The sequence below is a fragment of the Lycium barbarum genome, chromosome 12 (assembly GCF_019175385.1).
Source record: "Lycium barbarum isolate Lr01 chromosome 12, ASM1917538v2, whole genome shotgun sequence".
Classification (NCBI taxonomy): domain Eukaryota; kingdom Viridiplantae; phylum Streptophyta; class Magnoliopsida; order Solanales; family Solanaceae; genus Lycium; species Lycium barbarum.
In genome coordinates this window covers 98233921-98256138 of record NC_083348.1, presented here as the reverse complement: position 1 = coordinate 98256138, position 22218 = coordinate 98233921, and the positions used below count along the sequence as shown (strand labels likewise).

General features: G+C 37.5%; 2 protein-coding genes across 3 annotated transcripts; one reads left to right on the top strand and one right to left on the bottom strand.

The window, feature by feature from the left end:
* The first annotated feature begins 10845 nt into the window (after nucleotides 1–10845).
* Nucleotides 10846–16182, top strand: LOC132621566 (F-box protein At5g67140). Of its 2 annotated transcripts, XM_060335889.1 has the most exons (6): nucleotides 10846–10999; nucleotides 11207–11333; nucleotides 11443–11589; nucleotides 12377–12512; nucleotides 15478–15576; nucleotides 15722–16182. In XM_060335889.1, exons 2-6 carry the CDS (start codon nucleotides 11218–11220, stop codon nucleotides 15914–15916), a joined length of 693 nt encoding a protein of 230 aa, XP_060191872.1. In that variant the 5' UTR covers nucleotides 10846–10999; nucleotides 11207–11217; the 3' UTR covers nucleotides 15917–16182. The 2 variants fall into 2 exon arrangements, with proteins under 2 accessions (XP_060191872.1, XP_060191871.1); XM_060335888.1 differs by lacking the exon at nucleotides 10846–10999 and having other exon boundaries at nucleotides 11027–11333.
* Nucleotides 16183–17712: 1530 nt separating this feature from the next.
* Nucleotides 17713–22067, bottom strand: LOC132623423 (PI-PLC X domain-containing protein At5g67130). The gene is made up of 8 exons (XM_060338186.1): nucleotides 21752–22067; nucleotides 21445–21567; nucleotides 21186–21323; nucleotides 20984–21082; nucleotides 20597–20900; nucleotides 19913–20136; nucleotides 19481–19567; nucleotides 17713–18307 (listed from the first exon to the last, which is right to left on the bottom strand). Exons 1-8 carry the CDS (start codon nucleotides 21860–21862, stop codon nucleotides 18128–18130), a joined length of 1266 nt encoding a protein of 421 aa, XP_060194169.1. The 5' UTR covers nucleotides 21863–22067; the 3' UTR covers nucleotides 17713–18127.
* Between the last annotated feature and the right edge of the window lie 151 nt (nucleotides 22068–22218).

The window sequence follows — 22218 nt, the reverse complement described above, 5'->3', positions numbered from 1 at the left end:
CAATAATGCAATGTGAAGTTTACCAAATTACCTCTATATAATAAAAACTAATTACTTCAACCTTTTGATTAGTGCATGCACAAGAAGTAAACCTTTTTACATTGGAAATCCAATAATACCAAGTTATTATGTGGCTTTTCCAATCATCATTTAGGTGTTACTTTATTGTCTAAAGATAGAATTGAAAAAAACTAGCCAATTTATATCTTGATTTTATAAGATTATATTTATTATGAATAAAAAAAATTGACTAAAGTGACACTTATTATGGGACGAGGGAGTACTGATTAGCCAGGGTGGGGACGACTAGGATCGAGACTGAGCTTCACTTTGTCGGGCATTGGTATTAAGACTTTGAGATTTTGGGCTTCAGATTTACCCACTCAGTCGCCCAATGATAGGTAGCCCATTTCCTATGGACCAACCAAACTGAATTGGGCAATTTGCATTGTCCTTGTTCGGGGTGGTCTTTAATTTTTGCTCCTCAAATTACCGGTTTTTAATTTTGTTCTTCACCTAAAAATTCACAGGTTCAGAGCTCAAATCTCGCTCAGTCAAATTTTTTTTAAAAAAAATGTCAAGACAGAATTTGCCCGCAAAACTCTACCTTAAGGCAGAGTTTTCCTTCAGGCATAAGGCAAGTAGAGATTGAATCCAAAACTCTACCTTTGCGATTTTTCTTTTTAATTTTTGACTGAGCGGGGGTTAGAATTCAGAATGTATTGGTTTTAGACGAAGGACAAAAATAAAGACTAACAATTTGAGGGACAAAAATTAAAGACCTGTGCCTTTGAAGGACAATCCGCGCAAAAAAAATGAATTGGAGATCCAATGCTCACTTAGGATATTAGATTATAATTTGGCTTCATGCAAATGAAATTGTGGTGTTCTTATATAGAAACCTTATCAAGTTTCTAACCCCATGTTTTCTATACAGCAAAATCTGCTAGCCTAAAACTGGACGAGTTTATGCTGCTTCATTCCAATTACATTTGACACTCGTGCTGGAACAAAATACCTCATACAACTATACTTAGGCGAAATATATTTGTCCTTCACGAAAAAACCTGTTCAAATTAGCCTGAGTGAGCATTGGATCTCCAATTCATTTTTTTGCGCGGATTGTCCTTCAAAGGCACAGGTCTTTAATTTTTGTCCCTCAAATTGTTGGTCTTGATTTTTGTCCTTCATCTAAAAATCAATGGGTTTCGGATTCTAACCCCCGCTCAGTCAAAAATTAAAAAGAAAAATCGCAAAGGTAGAGTTTTGGATTCAAACTCTACCTGCCTTATACCTGAAGGCAAACTCTGCCTTATACCTGAAGGCAAACTCTACCTTAAGGTAGCGAAAAATACCTCATATAAGGAAGAGTTTCAGGAGCTTCACGTTGTCCTCCTTGCCGACCATAGGTCCAATCTTGGCATTTCATAGAAGTTAGGGTTAGCTCATGCTTAGAGGTGTTGTACCATATTCAGTAGAAGTTGGACTATGTAGTTTAATTGTCACAAATACCAAAGATTTCTCCTTTTCCGTACATTTTTTTTGCGCGGATTGCTCTTCTTTTGGGGTGGTCTTTAAATTTTGTCCCTCAAAGGTCTTTAAGTTTTGCCCTTTGCTTGAAAAGGTGGCCGAAAATACTGAAGTTCTAGGTTCGAACCCCTGCTCAGACATAAAAAGAAAAATAATTTCGCAAGGTAAGGCTTTGAGAAAAGTCTGTTTTATGCGGCATAAGCTGACTTAAGGCATAACTAAAGTTATGCTGGATCCGACATATGTTGCCTTAAGGCATAACTAAAAATTTGCCTTATAAGGCAACCTATGTTGGATCCGGCATAACTAAAAGTTATGCCTTAAGACAACTTATGTTGTCTCCGACATAACTAAAAATTTGCCTTATAAATTGCCTTACAACAACAACAACAACAACAACAGCCCAGTGAAATCCCACATCTTGGGGTCTGGGGAGGGTATAATGTACGCAGACCTTACTCCTACCAAGGTAGGATGGCTGTTTCCGAGAGACCCTCGGCTCAATAGAAGCATAAAAAGGGGGTCAGATAAGGTTAAAAGATTTAAAACGATATTGCAATGAAATAATGCAAGCGACACAGTAAAACAGGATAATCAAGGAATTCAAAGCGATATGGAAATGCAAATCACGAAAGCGGCACAGATAAAATAGAGTAATCAAAGTACAGAAAGTAGCAAATAATAACATAAATCAAAGCACAAGAAATTATAATGCACTAATGCGCCTACTAATAAGGAAAGATAATGAGACTTATATACTAGCCTTCTACCCTAATGTGGGTCCTTCACACCTTCCTATCTAAGGTCATGTCCTCGGTAAGCTGTAACTGCGTCATGTCCTGTCTAATCACCTCTCCCCAATATTTCTTTGGCCTACCCCTACCTCTTCTGAAACCATCCATGGCTAACCTCTCACACCTCCGCACTGGGGCATCTATGTCTCTCCTCTTCACATGCCCAAACCATCTTAGTCGCATTTCCCGCATCTTGTCTTCCACTGAGGCCACTCCCACCTTATCCCGAATAGCCTCATTTCTAATCCTGTCGCTCCTAGTGTGCCCACACATCCATCTCAACATTCTCATCTCGGCAACTTTCATCTTTTGAACGTGAGAGATCTTAACTGGCCAACACTCCGCCCCATACAACATAGCCGATCTAACCACCACTCTGTAGAACTTGCCCTTCAGTTGTGGTGGCACCTTCTTGTCACATAGCACTCCTGAAGCTAGCCTCCATTTCATCCACCCTACCCCAATACGATGTGTGACATCATCGTCAATCTCCCCGCTGCCTTGCATGATAGACCCAAGGTACTTGAAACTACTTTTCTTTTGGATGGCCTGAGCACCAAGCCTAACTTCCACGCCAACCTCCTGGGGTGTCTCACTGAACTTACACTCTAAGTACTCTGTCTTGGTCCTACTCAGCTTAAATCCTTTAGAATCCAAGGTATGTCTCCAATCCTCCAGCTTAGCGTTAACTCCGCTACGAGTCTCATCGATCAGGACTATGTCGTCCGCGAAAAGCATACACCATGGCACCTCACCTTGAATTTGTCGCGTCAATCTATCCATCACCAATGCAAATAAAAACGGACTAAGAGCTGATCCTTGATGCAACCCCATCACAACTGGAAAGTGCTCTGAGTCCCCTCCTACTGTCCTTACTCTAGTTTTGGCTTCCTCATACATGTCCTTGATCACCCTAATGTATGCTACAGGTACACCTTTATCCTCCAAACATCTCCATAGGATTTCTCTTGGAACTTTATCGTAAGCCTTTTCTAGGTCGATGAATACCATATGCAAGTCCCTCTTTGTCACGACCCAACCCCGTGGGCCGCGACCAGTGCCCTAGCTGGGCACCTATACGTACCCGATACCCAAATTAGCATATTATCAGAATAATAATATAATAATAACATTAGTGGATGCTACAGAATTTAGCAGAAGAGCAGACTTGGCACACAGAAGCCGATAAGGCTGTCATATAACAAAACATCCCAAACATATGTACAGAACCCACACAGATGTATCCACAGACCTCTACAGAACATATCGCAATCATAAGACGGGACAGGGCCCCGTCATACCCTGAACAAAGTACATATCCAGATAGCAGTGACAGACTGTACCAAAAGATGGGCTCTGTAGAAGAGAGCGCCCCAAAATAGCAGAAATGGGATCCTAAACGTGCGGATCAGCAAACCTGTCGTCCGTACCTGCGCGGCATGAAAACGCAGCCCCCGAAGAAAGGGGGTCAGTACGAAATATGTACTGAATATGTAAAGCGGAATCACAGAAGTCAAATCATAATGATTACAGAAAATGGGTACAAAATCCAGAGTGTCAAATGCATATTTCCAAATCAGATAGAATGTGTACAAAAACATATGTCATATCATATCATATCCGGTCCCTGCCACGGGACTCGGCAGACAGAATGTGGCCACCCTCCCGACGCTGGTGCCACTATACAGAGGAATCAGAAAAAGGGGCGTGGCCCCGTATCATATAATGTCATATCAAAATGGCCATAACAGATCAGATCAGAATAGGCGGACATGGCACATCATACTCCACAGACCCATGTACGCGTATACCTGCCCCCTCACATCGGGACGCGGCGAACAATGTAGAGAATTACGCTTGACAACATATCCTGGCCCGGGCTCAGTGTGGGAAACATTGGGACATCCACGAATGGAGTAGTGAGAGACTAATGCAATTTAAAAATATCATAAATGGTTTCAAAGACTCGATGAAGCGTATCAAAGCCAAACAAATCCAATGGAGTCGGACGGAATCAGAACTAATACAATTCGGATATCATAATAATTTACAGGAATATAACCTTCCTGAAGTCATTCCGAGTGTCAAAATAATTTATAAGATTTAATAGAATATTTAAAATAATATTCTTTAAGCGATTAGTAAGGTAATCAAAACATTTCTTTCAAAAATCGCTTAAAAAGTAAGCTTTAGCATATTAGGGGCAAAACCGGAAATAGTGGGCCCGCCTCGGGACAAATAAGGCGGCGGGCTCAAATTATGCCCTCTAAGCTTATGGTATCACCTAAAAAGGTTATACAGACATTCTATGACTTTCCAAGTAATTTGGAGCAAAGTTGCATAATTTCAAGAAATAGCGTATCAAAGATGGTTCAATTCTACTGAAGGAAAAACTGAAATTTTGTCTTGCGGATTCCGAGGGCCAAGAGGTCCTTCGAGGCCCGGATCCGACTCTAACACACTAAGGGCATGCCAAGGGAAGAATTGAGTTTGCTTTACATACCTTTCACGCTCCTTAAGCCTTTCCAAACTCACTTCCTGTTTCGTCGAAAAACTGCAATTGGTCAAGTTTACCAATTGTGAGTTATTAATGCCATTATTACAACTTTAATCATATTTGGCTACCGAAATTTCGGCAGCACTTCCCCTATACATATGGCACCCCGAGAATTCAACTCGGCTAGAAATCATCAACAACAACCCAAACGACGACATTAACATCAACAAAGAACATTAAGAACACAAATATCCTTCAACAAGACATTTTTCTCACAAGTTGACATAACCTTCATTTCAATCCAAACTTTCACTAATATCAATAATTTCACATTCATCAACAATCAAGATCATCACCATATAGTTCTAGATACATTTCATATCGATTGCCTTAAGATATACACTTGATATACATAATATACAATTGTCCGCCAAAGTCTTAACTTATGCAAAACATCAAATCTTTGGCATGCAATTCCATAACAAGTTTCCAACTTCCAAATTCATCAATGATTATCACCATTAACAACCAAACAACTTCATTTCCTTAATGTCGGAAAATCATACTAAAACGACATAAGTTTCTACATTCCAATTCAATACAAACTTATATCATTCTAACTTCATTTCTATGCCAAGCATTACAACAACACTCCAATACACTAAACAAACTTAATCAATTCCACTCCATAGCCAACATACCACACAGCCATATGCTTATTTTTCCATATCAACTAAATTCATCCAACTTTCAATTCCCACATGCCTTTCATCACAATCATAACTAGAATATAACATAAATTCAATACAATTTGGCTATACAACATGCATATACACACGGCTACAAGCCATATACCAAACCCACATTGCAAACTTCCATTTCTTCATACAATCAACACATTTCCATATACTACAACACAATCAAAACTTCACAACACAATAAAAAGGTAGAAATTCATACCTTTTCTTCAAGTTTCCTTCACTTGGAGATGTAGTCACTTTGATGATTCTAATGCTCCCCACTCCAATCCAACTATACCAAGTTACAAAGGAACCTTGACTTAGTAGGAAATCAACAAGAAATAAATTTTTGAAGCAAGATTTTTGGTACCTATTTTTTCCTAGCAAACCCGAAACCCTCTTCTTTCTCCTCTTCTATTTTTTTGTTCTTGGTTATCTCCTTTCATACTTATCATAGTATTCAATTATATAAGTATTGAAGTGCTTGGTCACATGACCAAGCACATGACCCATAAAATGGGCTTGGACCAAGCCAAAGTGGTCGGCCAAGCACCCTATTTTGGGCCTCACTTTGCTTCAATTATGTTTTGAGCCCAATACTTATGGATCACATTTTGTAATTCCCGAAACTAATTTCCAAAATTCCAAAATTACCCTTAACCTTGTCCCACACTTTCATGACTCTATTCTTTCATGCATAACTCCTATGTTCAACAAAATATCAAATTGATCTTATATCTCAAGAATCCAATGTAATTCAAGTCTTTCCAAACGTGTGAAAACACGGGTCATAACATGTACTGTTCACAGCGAAAAAACCCGGAAAAGCTGCCGGAAAAATTCGCCGGCGACTGACCAGCGGCTATCCGGCAGATAAAAAGGGAAAAAAGTAGAAGAGAAGAAGAAGAGGAGAAGAAAAAGGAAAAAGCGAAAGCAAAGTAAATGTAGCCAGAAAAGTCGCCGGCGTTACCTGGTCGCCGGTATTACCTGAATGTGATAGTGGCCGGAAAAGGATCTGAAATATCAGATATCAGATCTAATCTGATCTAAATCTCAGATCTGAATGGTGAAGGGAAGAGGAGAGAGAAAGTTAGAGAGAGGAGATGTTAAGGCATAAAATTGCCTTAAGACATAAAATTTATGTCGGATCCGATATAACTTTAGTTTGGCCTTAAGGCGCTTATGCCTGATCCGATATAACATTTCCCAAGCCTTATCTTGTGAAATTATTTTTTATTTTTATACCGAAATCGTAATTCGAACCCAAAATCTCAGGATTTTTACGTGAATAATAAAAATTAAAGACCAACAATTTGAGTGATAAAAATTAAAGACCACCCCGAATGAGGGGCCATTCCTACGAATTGCCCTTTTCCCAAGCCAACTAATGTGTGGCCCTTTCTAAAGCTCTAATTTGCCCTTGTACTTCAATTTATTCCATTATTAGCGACGTATAAATTGGTAAATATTTCCAAGTTTGGGGACTTTAAATACACTTCAAAAGTTGATGATGTCATCTGTAGGTGGAACTTGTGGGATCCATGTTTTGTTAACCCCATCACCGACCAAATTGGAAGTTTTATCGCTTATTTTGCCTATTTTTCTTTCAATTCTGAAAGTTTTTGCACCCCTATAAATTAAAAATCCTTTATGGAATTTTGTTTCAAATCCTATGGCTATGATGAGTATTATTTTGTTTTTCTAATACGTAATGACTTTCTCTCCTGCATCGTTCATTCACTTAGGGGTTTTTTGGTTTTAAAGTAAGTTATGCAAGAATTAATTATGTTGTTATTACGAAATAGGAATTAGTATTTTTTTTTGAATGATAGGTTTGTTTGTATTAAAAATTAATTACATTATACAATTTAGTATATATGAAATCTCAAAGCCATGAAGCAACCCAAAACTTTGAAAATCAAAATCTATCCTTACACGAGTAGCACGTAGTAATTACTGTTCATTTTAATGCTGGGGCCCGTGCTCAGCACGATCGACTTGTAACTACTAACCAAATAGAGAACTGATGAGAGTTGAATCCAAACCTTGAAATCTATCTTAATTTTTAATTATGATACTTAGATTAAACATCGTTAAATAATTAAAGGAAAATACCATCATCTCAAACCTAATTTATCTATTAAATACTACTCATGTCGTCCCATTTTATGTCACCATATTGGAGTGGACATGAAATTTAAGAATTTTTTTTTTTAACTTGTCGTCTAAAACATAATAGACATTTCTATGACTATAAAAATAGTTTCATTAAGGATAACATGAACAGTTTAGAATTAAATCATTTTTAAATGCAAAAATATGTCACTCGTTTGGAATGGATCAAAACAAAGATGTGGCACATAAAATGGGACAAAGAAAGTTACATTTTGTACTCGCATATCCAAGATTCTAGTGTTGAACCATGTCACAAATATCGATTTTACTATATATCAATATAAGATCATAGATAGAAATTCGTTGTTTATAATATATTAAACTTGTGAGAAATTATTCAAAAAACTACCCATAAGTTGGATTTTGTCAATCCCAATCTATATATAATCTAAAGCTAGGCATAGACAATCCTATGTGGCACCTCTCTATGGCCTCCATTGGCATTTATCTTTTTTCTCCTTTTTTAAAATTTTTTATGAGTTATTTCTATATAAAAAATCAAATAAATGACTTATAAAAAGCCTCACAAATGAATGCAGCTACAACAGCCCACCTTTGGGTAATGTCCTTTTTTATCATTCCCTTTTAATGTGATTAATTTGTAGTAAATGTATGAGTAAAAGCAAAGAACATTACTAAAAAGCATCCGTTTTCTCAAACGGACCCCACGCACTATAGCACGTAAACCATTTGCATCTTTCTTTCTTCTTTATTTATCTTTTTTCACCCTTTATTTGCTTTGCATTTTTATCTTCATAACTCACCGATTTAATTTCTACTTTAATAATATTTATAACTTTCATGCTTTTCAAGTTTTCATATTCATAACCCCCAAATATTTAATTTGAAAGATTAAGATGCGTTATGGTATTTCTCCATTTTTATCTATATAAACTCATATTTTTTGTTCATGACACTCTACCCAAAGTTGTCCTCTATTTTCACTCCAGTACTATATTCATACTTTTGTTTGACTTGAAGACGAAGAAAGCTCTTGATGATGATCGACTTGTGAGAGGGAATATCGACAAGAGCTTGGAAAAATATGTATTGATTTCGTATTTTTTAGTTTCATTTTTTAATGATTAAGGTCGTAACGATGTGTGTATTGTATTATTTTCGTCTTTCTTTGTTTTTCCTATGATCTCGAGTTTAATTTTTATATAACTTTTTGATTGTTGTAAGTTTGTAATTTTCTTTTGGTTCAAATTAGTAACTTATGATTGGAAGCATGCTAGCTACTAATCAAGTTTTAAAATCTATAATTGATTGCTTAAAAGGAATAAAATACTTATTGATTTCGTATTTTTCAGATACGTATTGATTTCGTATTTTTCAGTTTCATTTTTTAATGATTAAGGTCGTAACGATGTGTGTATTGTATTATTTTCGTCTTTCTTTATTTTTTCCTATGATCTCGAGCTTAATTTGTATATAACTTTCTGATTGTTGTAAGTTTGTAATTTTCTTTTGGTTCAAATTAGTAACTTATGATTGGAAGTGTGCTAACTACTAATCAAGTTTCAAAATCTATAATTGATTGCTTAAAAGGAATAAATTTTAGTGATTGAAATACATCATTCATTTGGTGTTTGTTATGTTTAAGTTTCAAGAACTACCAAAAAATACGTATGACGTGAGAATTGATAAATATAAAGCAACATGGGTGTGGAGGGAGAATAAACACAAACATGTATTACTTTGAGAAATGGTGTATTTATGTTAAAGTTGAAGTAAATTGCAAGAATAAATATTGTGTTCTTTCACTTCTTAAGAAGATGATCACATGTGAATTTCTAACGTTTCTCTTTAGGGAATCAAATTGTAGGTCTGAGTATTTATAAAAACGGTCGAGTACGTGTAATATTTTTTCTTGAAGATATCAAAAGTTAACGGTGTTAATGGATAAGGACTAAAATTACACTCTATTTAATTATGGGTTAAATGTGCTTAGTACAATAATACAAGGACCAAAATCATAATAAGCCAATAATACAGGGACTAGAACCGCCATTTTCCCTTTATTTTATATTCTTTTTTATGTAAGGAGAAACTCTCGAAATATATTTAAAGATCCTAACTTAGATACGTAAATATATTAAATATATACTAAAGAGATAATTGATTGAGAAAACATATCAACTTTACAAATAGCCTGTTTATAAAAATCGGGTCATCTATAAACTTTTTTTAAAGGACAACATCTCACATGTAATATTGTTTTTTACTTTTGATTTAAACATGCAATTCCTTGAAGTATGAAAATTGTTACCATATATATACACACACCTTTTTATCTATATATTATTTAGTAATTTTTTTTTATGACCGCGCGAAGTGCGGATAAATTCACTAGTATACAAATAAAAACAACTTCGATTGACTTATTTTTAGGATAAGCATCTAATTAAACAAGAAAAGGAACCAAAGCGTGTTAGTTTACACAATTGATCAAGGAACATATACATTTCTAATACTAATAAATAACAAAAGTCAATAAGATAACATCCAAATGGAAAGGGAAAAAAAGAGTTCCTTGCAAAGAAGAACGGCAACGCATAACCACGTGTAATGCCCAAATCAGTCTATGAGCCCGTTTGGATTGGCTTATAAGTTGGCTTATAAGCTGTTTTCAGCTTTTTTGAGTGTTTGACTGACCAGCTTAAAGTCATTTTATGCTTAAAATAAGCTCAAAAAAATAATTGGACCCATTTGACTTAGTTTATCTAAAGCAGCTTATAAGCTGAAAACAGCTTATAAGCCAAAAAAAATAAGTTGGACTACCCCAACTTATTTTTTTCAGCTTATAAGCTGCAAACAGCTTTAAGCTGTAAGCCAATCCAAACGGGCTCTATATACGAAAGCTAAACGTGACGTTATTAACGAAACTAACAATCAAAGGTGTCCTGAGTTACGATTACGCAAAGACACAATACTTGCACAACTTGCACACTATTTTAGGAGGGTATACTTTACTGTACATCTAAAATAAACATAAATACCTTTGTAAATTTTTGTAAATTAGTCAGTGATAAACAATTTCATTTGTACCGACTAACAGTTAAAATTATTAGATTCAGGTAAACTTTTTGAATTTTAGTCAGGCCATCATCTGCAATTATTACAGATGTTCTCATATTTCGACTAAAATGACGAGCAAGTTTACTAAATCCATCTGAGTCAGTTACAGGCTTACAGGCCGAATCCTTTAAGAAGATTCTAAAAGCTACTGCATCTAGAAAGACACCGTACTACGTTAAAAGGTGAATATAACATGACGAAATATGACCACACTTTATTTCCATCGTCTTGTTTCTCTCTCCTACAGATTTTTTATTTTATTATTATTTCTCTGTTCCACAGCTTACATAACTTCGACGCCTTCTCCTTCTTCTTCTTGAATTGAATTGTCTTTGTGAGTTTTGTTGAATTTTGAAGCACCTTGTTATTTCTGTGATTTCGTTTTTCAGCTTTTATTTCGATGAAGCGAAAGGGGGTTGAGGAACTAGATGATCAAGACAGGCCGATTGATAGACTCCCCTTTGACCTCTTGGCTCACATATTTGCTATGCTTACTTGTTTCAAGGATTTGGCTCAGTTAATTTTGCTAATTTTCAGCTTTTTATTTTGTTCCTTTTTTTTTTTTTTTTTTTTTTTTTTTTCTCTTGCTCTTGTGTTTATTTATGGTTTTTGGTACATGTTGTAGGACCAGCGCTGTGTGCAAGAAATGGAGACAAGGGGTGAAAGAATCCCTGGCAAGAAGAGAAAGATTGAGTTTTTCAGGGTGGAAAGTGAATGATGATTCTACCACTCGCCTTGTCCTTCATGCTTACAGTCTCAAAGAACTGGATATGTATGACTTTTTTTCTTTCTATATGCCTTTGCTCTGTAAAATTTTGTAACAAGTAAATTTATTTCCTTTCATTGCACTCTTTAAATGAACTTTGATCAGCTATGGTACATTTGTCAATTTATGATAAAAGCACTCTCTTTCATTTACATTAGGACTCAGGGGTTTATATATCTTTAAAAAGGGCAACAAGTAATTTGATCAGGACTTTGAGCTAATAGAAGTGAGAATGCTTATATTAGTAACAAAAATACATTGAAGGAGAAGTGACTTTCTTGGACTAGCTTTAATAAGATTCATTGAATCTTCTATAGAGATGTTAGACTATTGATAGTCTTCTTTTCAAATCCTGCAATCAGAGTAATCAATTTCTCTTTTAATCAATCTATCTCAAGTATGATAGATGAGCAAAGCAAAAAAGCCGTCCTTTCACTTCAATTTTTGAAAATTGGGTAGGTCTAGACTATATGTACCATTAATAGATCCACCACACTTGGTATGCTAGATGCGCCGCTGCACTAGATCGATGAAGACATCTAATCATGTGGAGTTACTAGTATTAGAGAGCTAGCTACCCCGTCCCAACAGCATATATTTGAAGCTCTATATTTGATCCTATTTCTGCAAGACTCGATTGAGTTACAACAATTATTATTAGTTGTCAATGCACAAATGTCTACAACCTTTTTGGTTGTCTCAACTTTGGATCTTTAGTGTTAAAAAATGCAATACCATGATGATAAGGGAGGTCTTATGTGTTATACTGTTCTGACTTGTTTGCTATCTTAAGTTCAAGGAGCCGTTGGGGTTGTCAAATAACAGATCGCGGGCTGTACCAATTGTCAACTGCTAAATGTATTAGCAATCTATCATCACTATCTTTATGGGGCACTACCGGGATCACAGATGCAGGTGTTGTTCAACTGGTATGTCATCCTCATTGTTTATCGTGTCCTTGATCTGAAATATTAAGTTGGTCTAGTTAGATGTTATTGTCTTAGAGATTTATGTCTAATTGGAGCTATTTGGTTACCTCAATGTGTACTTAACAATTGCTTTTAGAATAAGCAAGGACATCATATACTAATCAGAGGGAAAGAGATTTCTTCACATTTTAAATCTGTTACACTTCAACAACAACAACAATAACAACATACCCAGTAAATTCCCACAATGTGGGGTCTGGGGAGGGTAGAGTGTACGCAAACCTTATCCTCACCTTGGCTGTTTCCGAAAGACCCTCGGCTCAAAAGAGAACAATACAAAAGATCAGATAAGGACAAGCATAACAAAACAATATGAAAACGAGAAGCAACAAAAGCGAGAGAGTCATGATAAACAGTAGCTACCATAAATAAATAAGATACTCGAAGTACAAGACCCAACAATATAAGCAGAAATCAGATGGCAATAAACGAATGAGCAAACTACAACTACTAGGACGAAAGAAGTAAGCGAGACTACTTCCTAACCTTCTATCCTAATCTGAGTCCTCCACAACCTCCTATCTAAGGTCATATCCTCGGTAAGCTAAAACTGCGTCATGTCCTATCTAATCACCTCTCCCCAATACTTCTTTAGCCTACCTCTACCTCTTCTGAAACCGTCCATAGCCAACCTCTCACACCTCCGCACTGGGGCATCTGTGTCTCTCCTCTTGACATGTTCAAACCATCTCAGCCTCGCTTCCCACATCTTGTCCTCCATCGATGCCACTCCCACCTTGCTCCGGATATCTTCATTCCTAATCCTATCCTTCCTAGTGTGGCTAGACATCCACCGCAGCATTCGCATTTCCGCGACTTTCATCTTCTGAACGTGAGATTTCTTGATTGGCCAACACTCCGCCCCGTACAGCAAAGTCGGTCTAACCACCACTTTGTAGAACTTGCTTTTAAGTTTTGGTGGCACTTTCTTGTCACACAGACTCTAGAAGCGAGCCTCCATTTCATCTATCTTGCACCAATACGATGTGAAACATCATCGTCGATCTCCCCATCTCCCTGAATAATAGCCCCAAGATACTTAAAACTTCCTTTCTTCTGGATGGCTGGGTACCAAGCCTCACTTCCTCGTCAGCCTCATATGGTACGCCACTGAACTTGCACTCCAAGTACTCTGTCTTGGTCCTACTTAACTTAAATCCCTTAGACTCCAACGTCTGTCTCCAATCCTCCAGCTTAGCGTTAACTTCGCTACGAGTTTCGTCAATCAAGACTATGTCATCCGCGAACAACATACACCAAGGCGCCTCACCTTGTATTTGTCGCGTCAATCCATCCATCACCAAGGCAAATAAAAACGGGCTAAGAGCTGATCCCTGGTGCAACCCCATCAGAACAGAGAAGTGCTCCGAGTTTCCTCCCACTGTCTTTACGCTGGTCTTGGCTCCATCATACATGTCCTTTATCGCTCTAATGTACACCACAAGTACACCTTTAGCCTCCAAGCATCTCTAAAGAACTTTTCTCGGAACTTTGTCGTAAGCCTTTTTTAGGTTGATGAATACCATGTGCAAGTCCCTCTTCCGCTCCCTATACTGCTCCACCAATCTCCTTACAATATGAATGGCTTCTGTAGTCGAGCGTCTCGGCATGAATCCGAACTGGTTCTCTAAAATAGACACACCTCGCCTCACCCTCATCTCCACCACCCTTTCCCACACTTTCATAGTGTGACTTAGCAGCTTGATACCTCTATAGTTCTTGCAGCTTTGAATGTCGCCCTTGTTCTTATACAAGGGAATCATTGTACTCCACCTCCATTCTTCGGGCATCTTTGCCGTCTTGAAAATGACATTAAACAACCCAGTCAGCCATTCCAAGCCTACCCTGCCCGCACTCTTGCAAAATTCTCCCAGGATCTCGTGAGGTGCGGTCGCTCTTCCCCTGTGCATCCTATGAACAACTCTCTTAACTTCCTCAACCTTTATACTCCTACAATATCCAAAGTCGCGACGCCTATCGGAGTACTCCAAATCTCCCAACACAATGTCTCTGTCCCCTTCTTCGTTCAAGAGTTTATGAAAGTGTGATTGCCATCTCCTTCTAATGTGGGCTTCCTCCACCAGCACTTTGCCATCCTCGACCTTGATGCACTTCACTTGATTCAAATCGCGTGCCTTCCTCTCTCTCACCTGGGCAAGCTTGAACAACTTCTTATCCCCACCTCGGTCCTCTAGTTCTGCATTAAGGCGTTCGAAGGCTGCCGTTTTTGCCGCCGAGACCGCCGACTTCGCCTCCTTTCTCGCCATCTTATACTTATCCCTGTTCATCCGCTTCTCTTCATCATCCTTGTTGTCTACCAACTTCACATACGCCTGTTTGTTTGCTTCCACCTTCCCTTGCACTTCTCCATTCCACCACCAATCCCCTTGGTGCTCACCACGGCGGCCTCTTGAGACCCCCAGTACATCTTTAGCTGCTTCCTTAATGTAACTGGCCGTCCTATCCCACATGCTGCTCGCATCCCCCCTACTATCCCATGCTCCCATAGCCATCAACTTCTCCCCCATTTCTAGGGCACTAGACAAGGTCAAACTCCCGATCTCAAGCTTCCATTACATTAACAAAACCAACGGAAGATTGGAAAGAATTGTACACCAAAATCCCGAGTAGAAGGTTAATGTTCTTTGTTCCTTGCAACTATATCTCTGGAGGCTGCAATTGTACACCAATATTCATGCATTTTGATGACTTGTTGAACCCAGTGAAGCTGCTTCAATAGTTAGTCAATCTATAGGGGATGATTAAGTGTAAAGTTGGTGAATTTCATTTGTTGTTCTGATGCGAGTTAGGCTTTACCTGACCTGTACTTTTGGGTGAAATTAGCTGCTTATGAAAAGTTCTACTAGTCTATTGCCTCTTTTTTTTTTTTTTCTTTTTTTGATAGATCTCCAGAGCTAATTCTCTACAGCATCTGAATATCGGTGGTACATTCATAACAGACACATCCTTGTTTGCTATTGCTGGTAGCTGCCCACACTTGAAGGTAAGTCTCCGAAAATTCCACACCTAAGGTTGCACCTCTTCAAATGCATCACCAATTCACTAGCAGTTTCTTACCTCTTTGTTTTACTTTCTCCACTGTAATAAGGGATTTTTAAGATACTAATACTTGTCTATCTGTTTTGCAGACTATTGTGCTTTGGGGGTGTCGTCATGTAACTGAGAATGGGCTTCTAGCTTTGGTAAATAAATGCCGGAAGCTAGAGTCTATTAATGCATGGGGCATGAGGGTTACTGTGGACTGCTTTATTGGCCTAGTCACTATTAGCCCAGCTCTACAGATACAACCTAAAGGAATCCTGCCTGATATTGCTGTATTTTGACAAGCCAGAAGTCCCCGTGTGACCTTTCTCTTAAGGGATCATCCACCTGGATTGTTATTGCAACTATATCTTGTGTACAGCTTGTCAATTGTTGCATTGAACAATAATACTTTGTACAGATTGTTTTTGTGGTTCTCCTTTGTTTTTGTTTGGACGATTTCCTGCAGCACGGCTTCTGAAAAGATCCTTCTGCTAGAGACATTTAAAGGCTATTTCGCCTATTAATATTTGTCATAAAAATTTACCTGTAATCACCTTCTAAATGATCTAATTGTGTAGATATTTCATACACCATAAGTGCATACAACTTAAACTCTCCGTTTTAATTAGAGCGCCCAGAGACGCAGACATAACAAATCTGTGTGTGTCTCTTATTAGTAAACGTAGCCTTACTACCATAGAAACTTCATCTGACATCAGTGGCGATGTTTAGGATTTGTCTAATGCTTTAGACGAACAATGATTCCACTATGGAGCATAGTAGTGTCACACGAGAGAAACCTTAGAATAGTATTATAGTGGTCTAACATGTGAATCTATCATATTCTAGTTTAATTTTCAAAGCTGGAAAGTGGCTAAACTGCATGATGTTAATAGTGATTACACCACAAGCAGAAACGTTGGAAAGACGAAAAAGATTGCATGATTGACATCATCATTCATTGAACACAACTAATACATGAACTGCCCTGAATAAAAACCTGAAGAGAAGATGAAGAAATGAGGTGTCAGAGTAAAGTTAACTAATAAATAATAGTTTGACTTACATCAATTGATAGTATAAAAGCCAAAGCATTTTAAAACTTTAGGTAGAAACGATTAGGAACATGATGTGCCTTAGGAAAGAATTCAACTTAGTCCACCAAGGAAGCACCATAACAATTGCCAGCTCCTCTTGGTGTAAGTTACTTAACCAGAAAGTGATTCGAATGTATCATCGGAAAAGGGTCTAAAATACCCTCGAACTAGTACGATTAGTGCAAAAATATCCTCCATCCACCTTTGAGCCCCCAAATACCCATGCCGTCTACCTATGGGGTCTAAAATACCATTATTGCTAACACCCCCATCTCATTAAACACATGGCAGCTTTTAATTTGGTTATCATATTTAATTAACTAATCTAATTAATTTTTAATAATGTTGACCGGCTCAGCCCTTTAGCTTGCTTGTTTCTCTCTTTCTTTCTTTAACGTCATTTATCTTATTATATGTTGTTATTACTGCCTATTATTATTGTTGTCTTGACACCTTTTCTTGAGTCGGGGGTCTACCGGAAACAGCCTTCTCAAAGTAGGGGTAAGGTCTGCGTACACTCTACCCTCCCCAGATCCCACTATGTAGGAATACACTGGATATGTTGTTGTTGATGACCGGCTCAGCCCACCAACCCCACAACCCAACCCGCCCCCATCAAATAAAGCCCCAGAACCACTTAACTCCACTTTGGACTTATCACCATCCAGATAACAATATGAATTTAGGAATAGTATATCTGTTCTGAAACTCTCCATAGAACCATATTGTCAATCCCAAAAAATGACTAAATAAATTTACCCTAAAGGAATAAAAAACACATGTTGCAACAAGGCAAAACGTTGGAACCACTCCAGGCTTGGTCTGGAAGCAAGATCAGCGTCACATTGTTAAAAAAAGAAACCACTCAACCGAAAATCGAATGAAAATAGTTGAATTACCCAAGAATTTTCAGTTATCACCTCCTCCTAATAGACAACAGCTTTCATGCATGACATCTTCAATTATCAAACTAATTCAAGAAACTCAGAGCAACAGCATAGCACAATCACAAGGTCACTTACTAATGTGACTGGAGAAAAGTTACATTTCCTTTCTGGAAACTAAACAAAATTCACTTGAAAAATAAGACCACCCCCGTCAACATATCGAAGGAAAAGAACTGGCAGCTAGAAAATGACTTGGGTCGCGATAAAAACACCTGCTACATATTGATTACTCTTCTGCAGTCCATTGCCTACTTCTACGCAAACTCCTCCATAAAAATCACGAGTTCATTTTTACTAGGAAAACTTCAAGCTGAATGTTCATTGTCTCTAACATGCCGAAGTGGGACTCTAGTGTATACTGTACCTATTCCGACTCCAAAAATATACACATGAAAATATAGGAGAAATCGAGCATCCACGGATGAAACTCATGTAAACGTCTGCGTAAAACTCTTTTTCTTTCTTCTCATAATAGAAACATCATTACAGAAAACAATGAAAATAGGTATCTGATACTGGAAAAATGGATTGCTGAAGCATGGCCTGTTAATTGCACGGACCCAGAAAACATTCCAGAAGGATTGGTTGCTGTTGGAGCTGCATTCGCTGCACTAATATTCCTACAAACTCCATAATGTGTTCCCGCCTGCAAAAAAAAAGGCCCATTTAAGCATAAGTTCTTCAGTGATCATTTTTGGAAACAACTTTGAGGCTGCATAATTCATGAGTTCATAATAGAACATTTTTCTTGATTCTATTTTCAGAAATGGAAAAGTAAACTTATGGTCTCATGTATGGCTCTAGTAAATCACAAACAACTATTCACTTAATAACAAAGTGAAACCAAGCTAAGATATTTCCTTAGGAACCAACAGAGTGGTAATCACACTTGCTCAGATATGTCATCCGAGAAGAAACTGTCAAGCATGTCGAAGGTTTTTATATTGAGATATGTACTTCTTAAAGCCTGTTGCAGAGAATATCAGTGATGACCCTATATTATTGAAGAATTGTTTGACCAACAAAACTGTTTAAGCTTAAATCTACCTCTAATAGATCCCTCAGAATATTTGCAATATCCATGAAGATGAAAGCTGTTTATTTAATTACGGCTAAACAAACTAAGTAACCAGGTCAATGTTAAGAGAATTTTTGGTTCAACCATGCCAATATCCTCCCCCAACAAATCTTTTTGAAATTTTATCAATATAAGTATCAAAAGATCACGCAACTGATCAACATGTTTAAGGTCAGATCTTCCTGGGTTGTCTTCTTATTGCACATTTTTATTTTGAGAGACAGGTTAAAAGGAGACTAGGAAGACAACATCCTGATAAGAGCTTTTTGGCCATATAGAGGCAAAAAATGGTGCAAGTCAACTCTCCTGCTAATTATAAAAAAAATATCTATTCATGCAAGCAGAATGTTAAAGATCATGGGCCCACTACTTCTACAGTGAATAATACACCAAATTTGCTTAGATTCACAGAAAAAGAAGTTGCAATTGATAGCTCCTGTGATCTGATAAATCACATAAGTAGTACTATGCTATTTCTCGTCTCGAATTTATTTCTTATTGTGGACTTCAACTTTTTTTCTGGACAGAGAAGTACGTTACTTTCTCTACTGTCGTATTGAAAAAATTGTATCACTTACAGGCCACATAATTCAAACTCAGAATCAGCTAATAAAAGAGAAGTTCAATTATGGTTCTTCCGCCTAATTCTATTCATAGGGTGAGCCTTTCCCACATTAACACATGTTTACAGTTCTAAAACAATTATCCACATATCAAATATTTGAGAAAAGACGGAAAAACCTGGCATGCCGTGACCGTTGGGCAACCACATAGCGTCTGACCGTTCATTTGATCTAAAACATTAAAAACTCCTCCTCCATCACTTCTCTGCAGGATTTATTTTTCATCAGTCAACGTTTGAAAATTTATGCTCCGTCCTTCCCAATTTATGGTGCCTAATTTATGTGGCACCGTTTGACTAAGCACTTGGAAAAAAAAAATCTAATGTTTGTTTTAGACTGCAAATTTCAGAAGTCCTTTTATTTCTTAAACTTTGTGCCTAATCAAATGGTGCCACATATCTAAGGTCTGTGGCTATAATCATTTCATTAAGGACACAAGGAAAATTTTAAAGTTCAGTTATTTCTAATTATAGAAAGGTGACATTCTTTTCGGGACAGAGGAGAGTAGTAATTTTGCAATAGCATCAGTAACCATTAAATATTTTCATACCATGTAAAAGTTTACTGCCACATAATTGGGCATCATGTTGCCTGCTGCTTTGTAACAGGCACCGACCGTATCATCAAGTTGAGTTGAATGCTCTTTGCAGGCTCCGTTTTGTACAGCAACTGTGGGGAAGTAGTTCATTAGAAACAGAGACGCACTTCTGGAATTAAGTGGCTTCGATTCCTTACGACTGTTGCATGCACCAGGCACCACGCCGGGATCTCCAGCTGAAACATTATTACCACATATGATCAGGCTGGCAAAACAGTTAAAAAGAACAAGTAACCATCCAATCCGACCCATTAGACATGGTTGGATAACTGAATTTTTAAAAATGGATCAAATATGGATATTATCCATACTATCCACTAAAAAATGGATATCCAGATGAATAATATGGATATCCATATTATCAATACCCATTTATCTGCTTGTTATTTTTCATGTGTTCTTGCTTTCTGGAGTCTAACTTATTTTGGCATTTAGCTTGTGTTCTCACCTTATCATGGATAATATGGATATTCATATAATCTGTGGTTAACCCATTTTTTTTATCCATGTTAAATATGAGCGGGTCGGAAATTTTATCCGTTTTTGACCCCTCCATATCCGAACCCCCTGTTTGCCGCTCCTAGAACCAACCCACAAACCAGAACCACCAAAGGAGCACATTGATTTAGTACTTACGCTCATTTTCAACCATGTATCTCCACTGATAAGCAATTCCTTCAGCAGCTTCCTTGGAGGAATCAGAGGTAAAAACCAACAAACGGTGATTCTGTTTAACCATGTCATTCACGGTGGGCCAATCAGCACCCTTTCTCGGCATCTTAGAAACAGGAAACCAATACTTATCCAACCCCGCATCAGCAAATACCCTTGTTAAACCCTTTGGGGAATGCACATAATCCTCAATTATGATGGTAACTATTTCCGTAGGATTTGCGCTCAAAAATGCTTCCACCTCTTTCAAAGTGTTGATTGCTGGTTCCTAAAGAAAGCACATTTTATCTATTAACATCGGAAGAGCGACTCAAAAGCAAAAAGAAGAGAGGGATTTTATAGCAGCATTACAAAGGCAGTGAAGTTGTAACATTGGCCACGAAACGAGTGACAGAGCCATATATCGTTCTCGAAATCGTACATATCCAGCATCAATCCCCTGACTCCATTCTTAAAAAAAAAAAATACATGAAACAAACAACAGTTGTGTCAACAGCATATAAACTCATATCCTGGAAAAAATGAAGTTGCACAATAATAAGGAACAACATACTCTCAATTGGTTAGTGACAGTGTCTTCTTGATTATAGAAAGTAATTCTCTGAGGGCCTGTCAATAATGGTGCATTTACAATTGAAAAGGCATTATGGGTCACCAGCCATGAGTATTTGTTGAAGGGTAATCCACTAATCTGCCCATTTCCAAGTCAAAAAAACAGAGAACAAAAACATAAACACTTCATACTTTTTCACCAAAAAAAAAAAAAAAAAAAACACTTCAGAGCATAGTAAAGAAAGGAGGAAGAAGCTTACAACGGAAGTGGGTTCAATAGCTTGTCCTCTAATACAAAAAGGCTGATTCTTTCCCAATTCAGGGCAATTACCACAGTATAAAGCTGCTCCACAATCCGTAGCCGAAGCACATGAATCTAAAAGCTGTAGTAATATTCATCAAATTTCAGCTGAAACCCACAAATCAAAATTCAAAATTGCACGGATCTGCAACATGGGGTTCACCAATTCATACAAGAATTGCTTTCACATACAAAAAAATAAGTGTTTTTTCTCTACAACTTCTTGTAAAGATAAGGGAATATAGCAAGAAGAGAGAGAGAGTTACCTGGCAATTGCCACTGGAACAAGCAGTTGAACAAGTGATGAGTAAGCAGTGGAAGACAGCTAAGTGACAGACTAGCAAAATGAGGTAACTATTTCCTCTTCTTCTCCACATACTGTGCTTCTCCGAGAAACAAGACAGTATGGGAGTTGTTGAAAGAAAAACACTAGTTTTGATAAAACAAATGTGGTCGCATGTATAAAAGAAAGAAGAAGATAGAGAAAAAGAGAGAAGGCAAAAAGTCAAGAGCTAGAAACAGTGAGATTTATGAGAGACGACAAAGAAGATGCCAATTTTTGTGTATCACTGTCTGCAAAGTGCTAAACCCCCACTTTATATTATACTATAGGCTAATGTTTTACTTGAGGCCAAGGGCAATTAGCTGAAGCCTATTACTCAAGCTCAGTACTTAGTAGGCGTTTGGCCATCAATTTTGTAACCATTGTTCCAAACCAGCATTTAGCCATCAA

What these genes read in the sequence shown, in the direction of transcription:
- LOC132621566 (XM_060335889.1), top strand. Translation starts at nt 11,218, where the DNA reads ATGAAGCGAAAGGGGGTTGAGGAACTAGATGATCAAGACAGGCCGATT. An exon ending in AGTCTCAAAGAACTGGATAT is followed by an intron (nt 11,590 to 12,376) that starts GTATGACTTTTT and finishes TGCTATCTTAAG; the next exon opens with TTCAAGGAGCCGTTGGGGTT. An exon ending in GTAGCTGCCCACACTTGAAG is followed by an intron (nt 15,577 to 15,721) that starts GTAAGTCTCCGA and finishes TCTGTTTTGCAG; the next exon opens with ACTATTGTGCTTTGGGGGTG.
- LOC132623423 (XM_060338186.1), bottom strand. Translation starts at nt 21,862, where the DNA reads ATGTGGAGAAGAAGAGGAAATAGTTACCTCATTTTGCTAGTCTGTCAC. An exon ending in ATACATGGTTGAAAATGAGC is followed by an intron (nt 20,137 to 20,596) that starts GTAAGTACTAAA and finishes ATAATGTTTCAG; the next exon opens with CTGGAGATCCCGGCGTGGTG. An exon ending in CAACGGTCACGGCATGCCAG is followed by an intron (nt 18,308 to 19,480) that starts GTTTTTCCGTCT and finishes TTTTTTTTGCAG; the next exon opens with GCGGGAACACATTATGGAGT.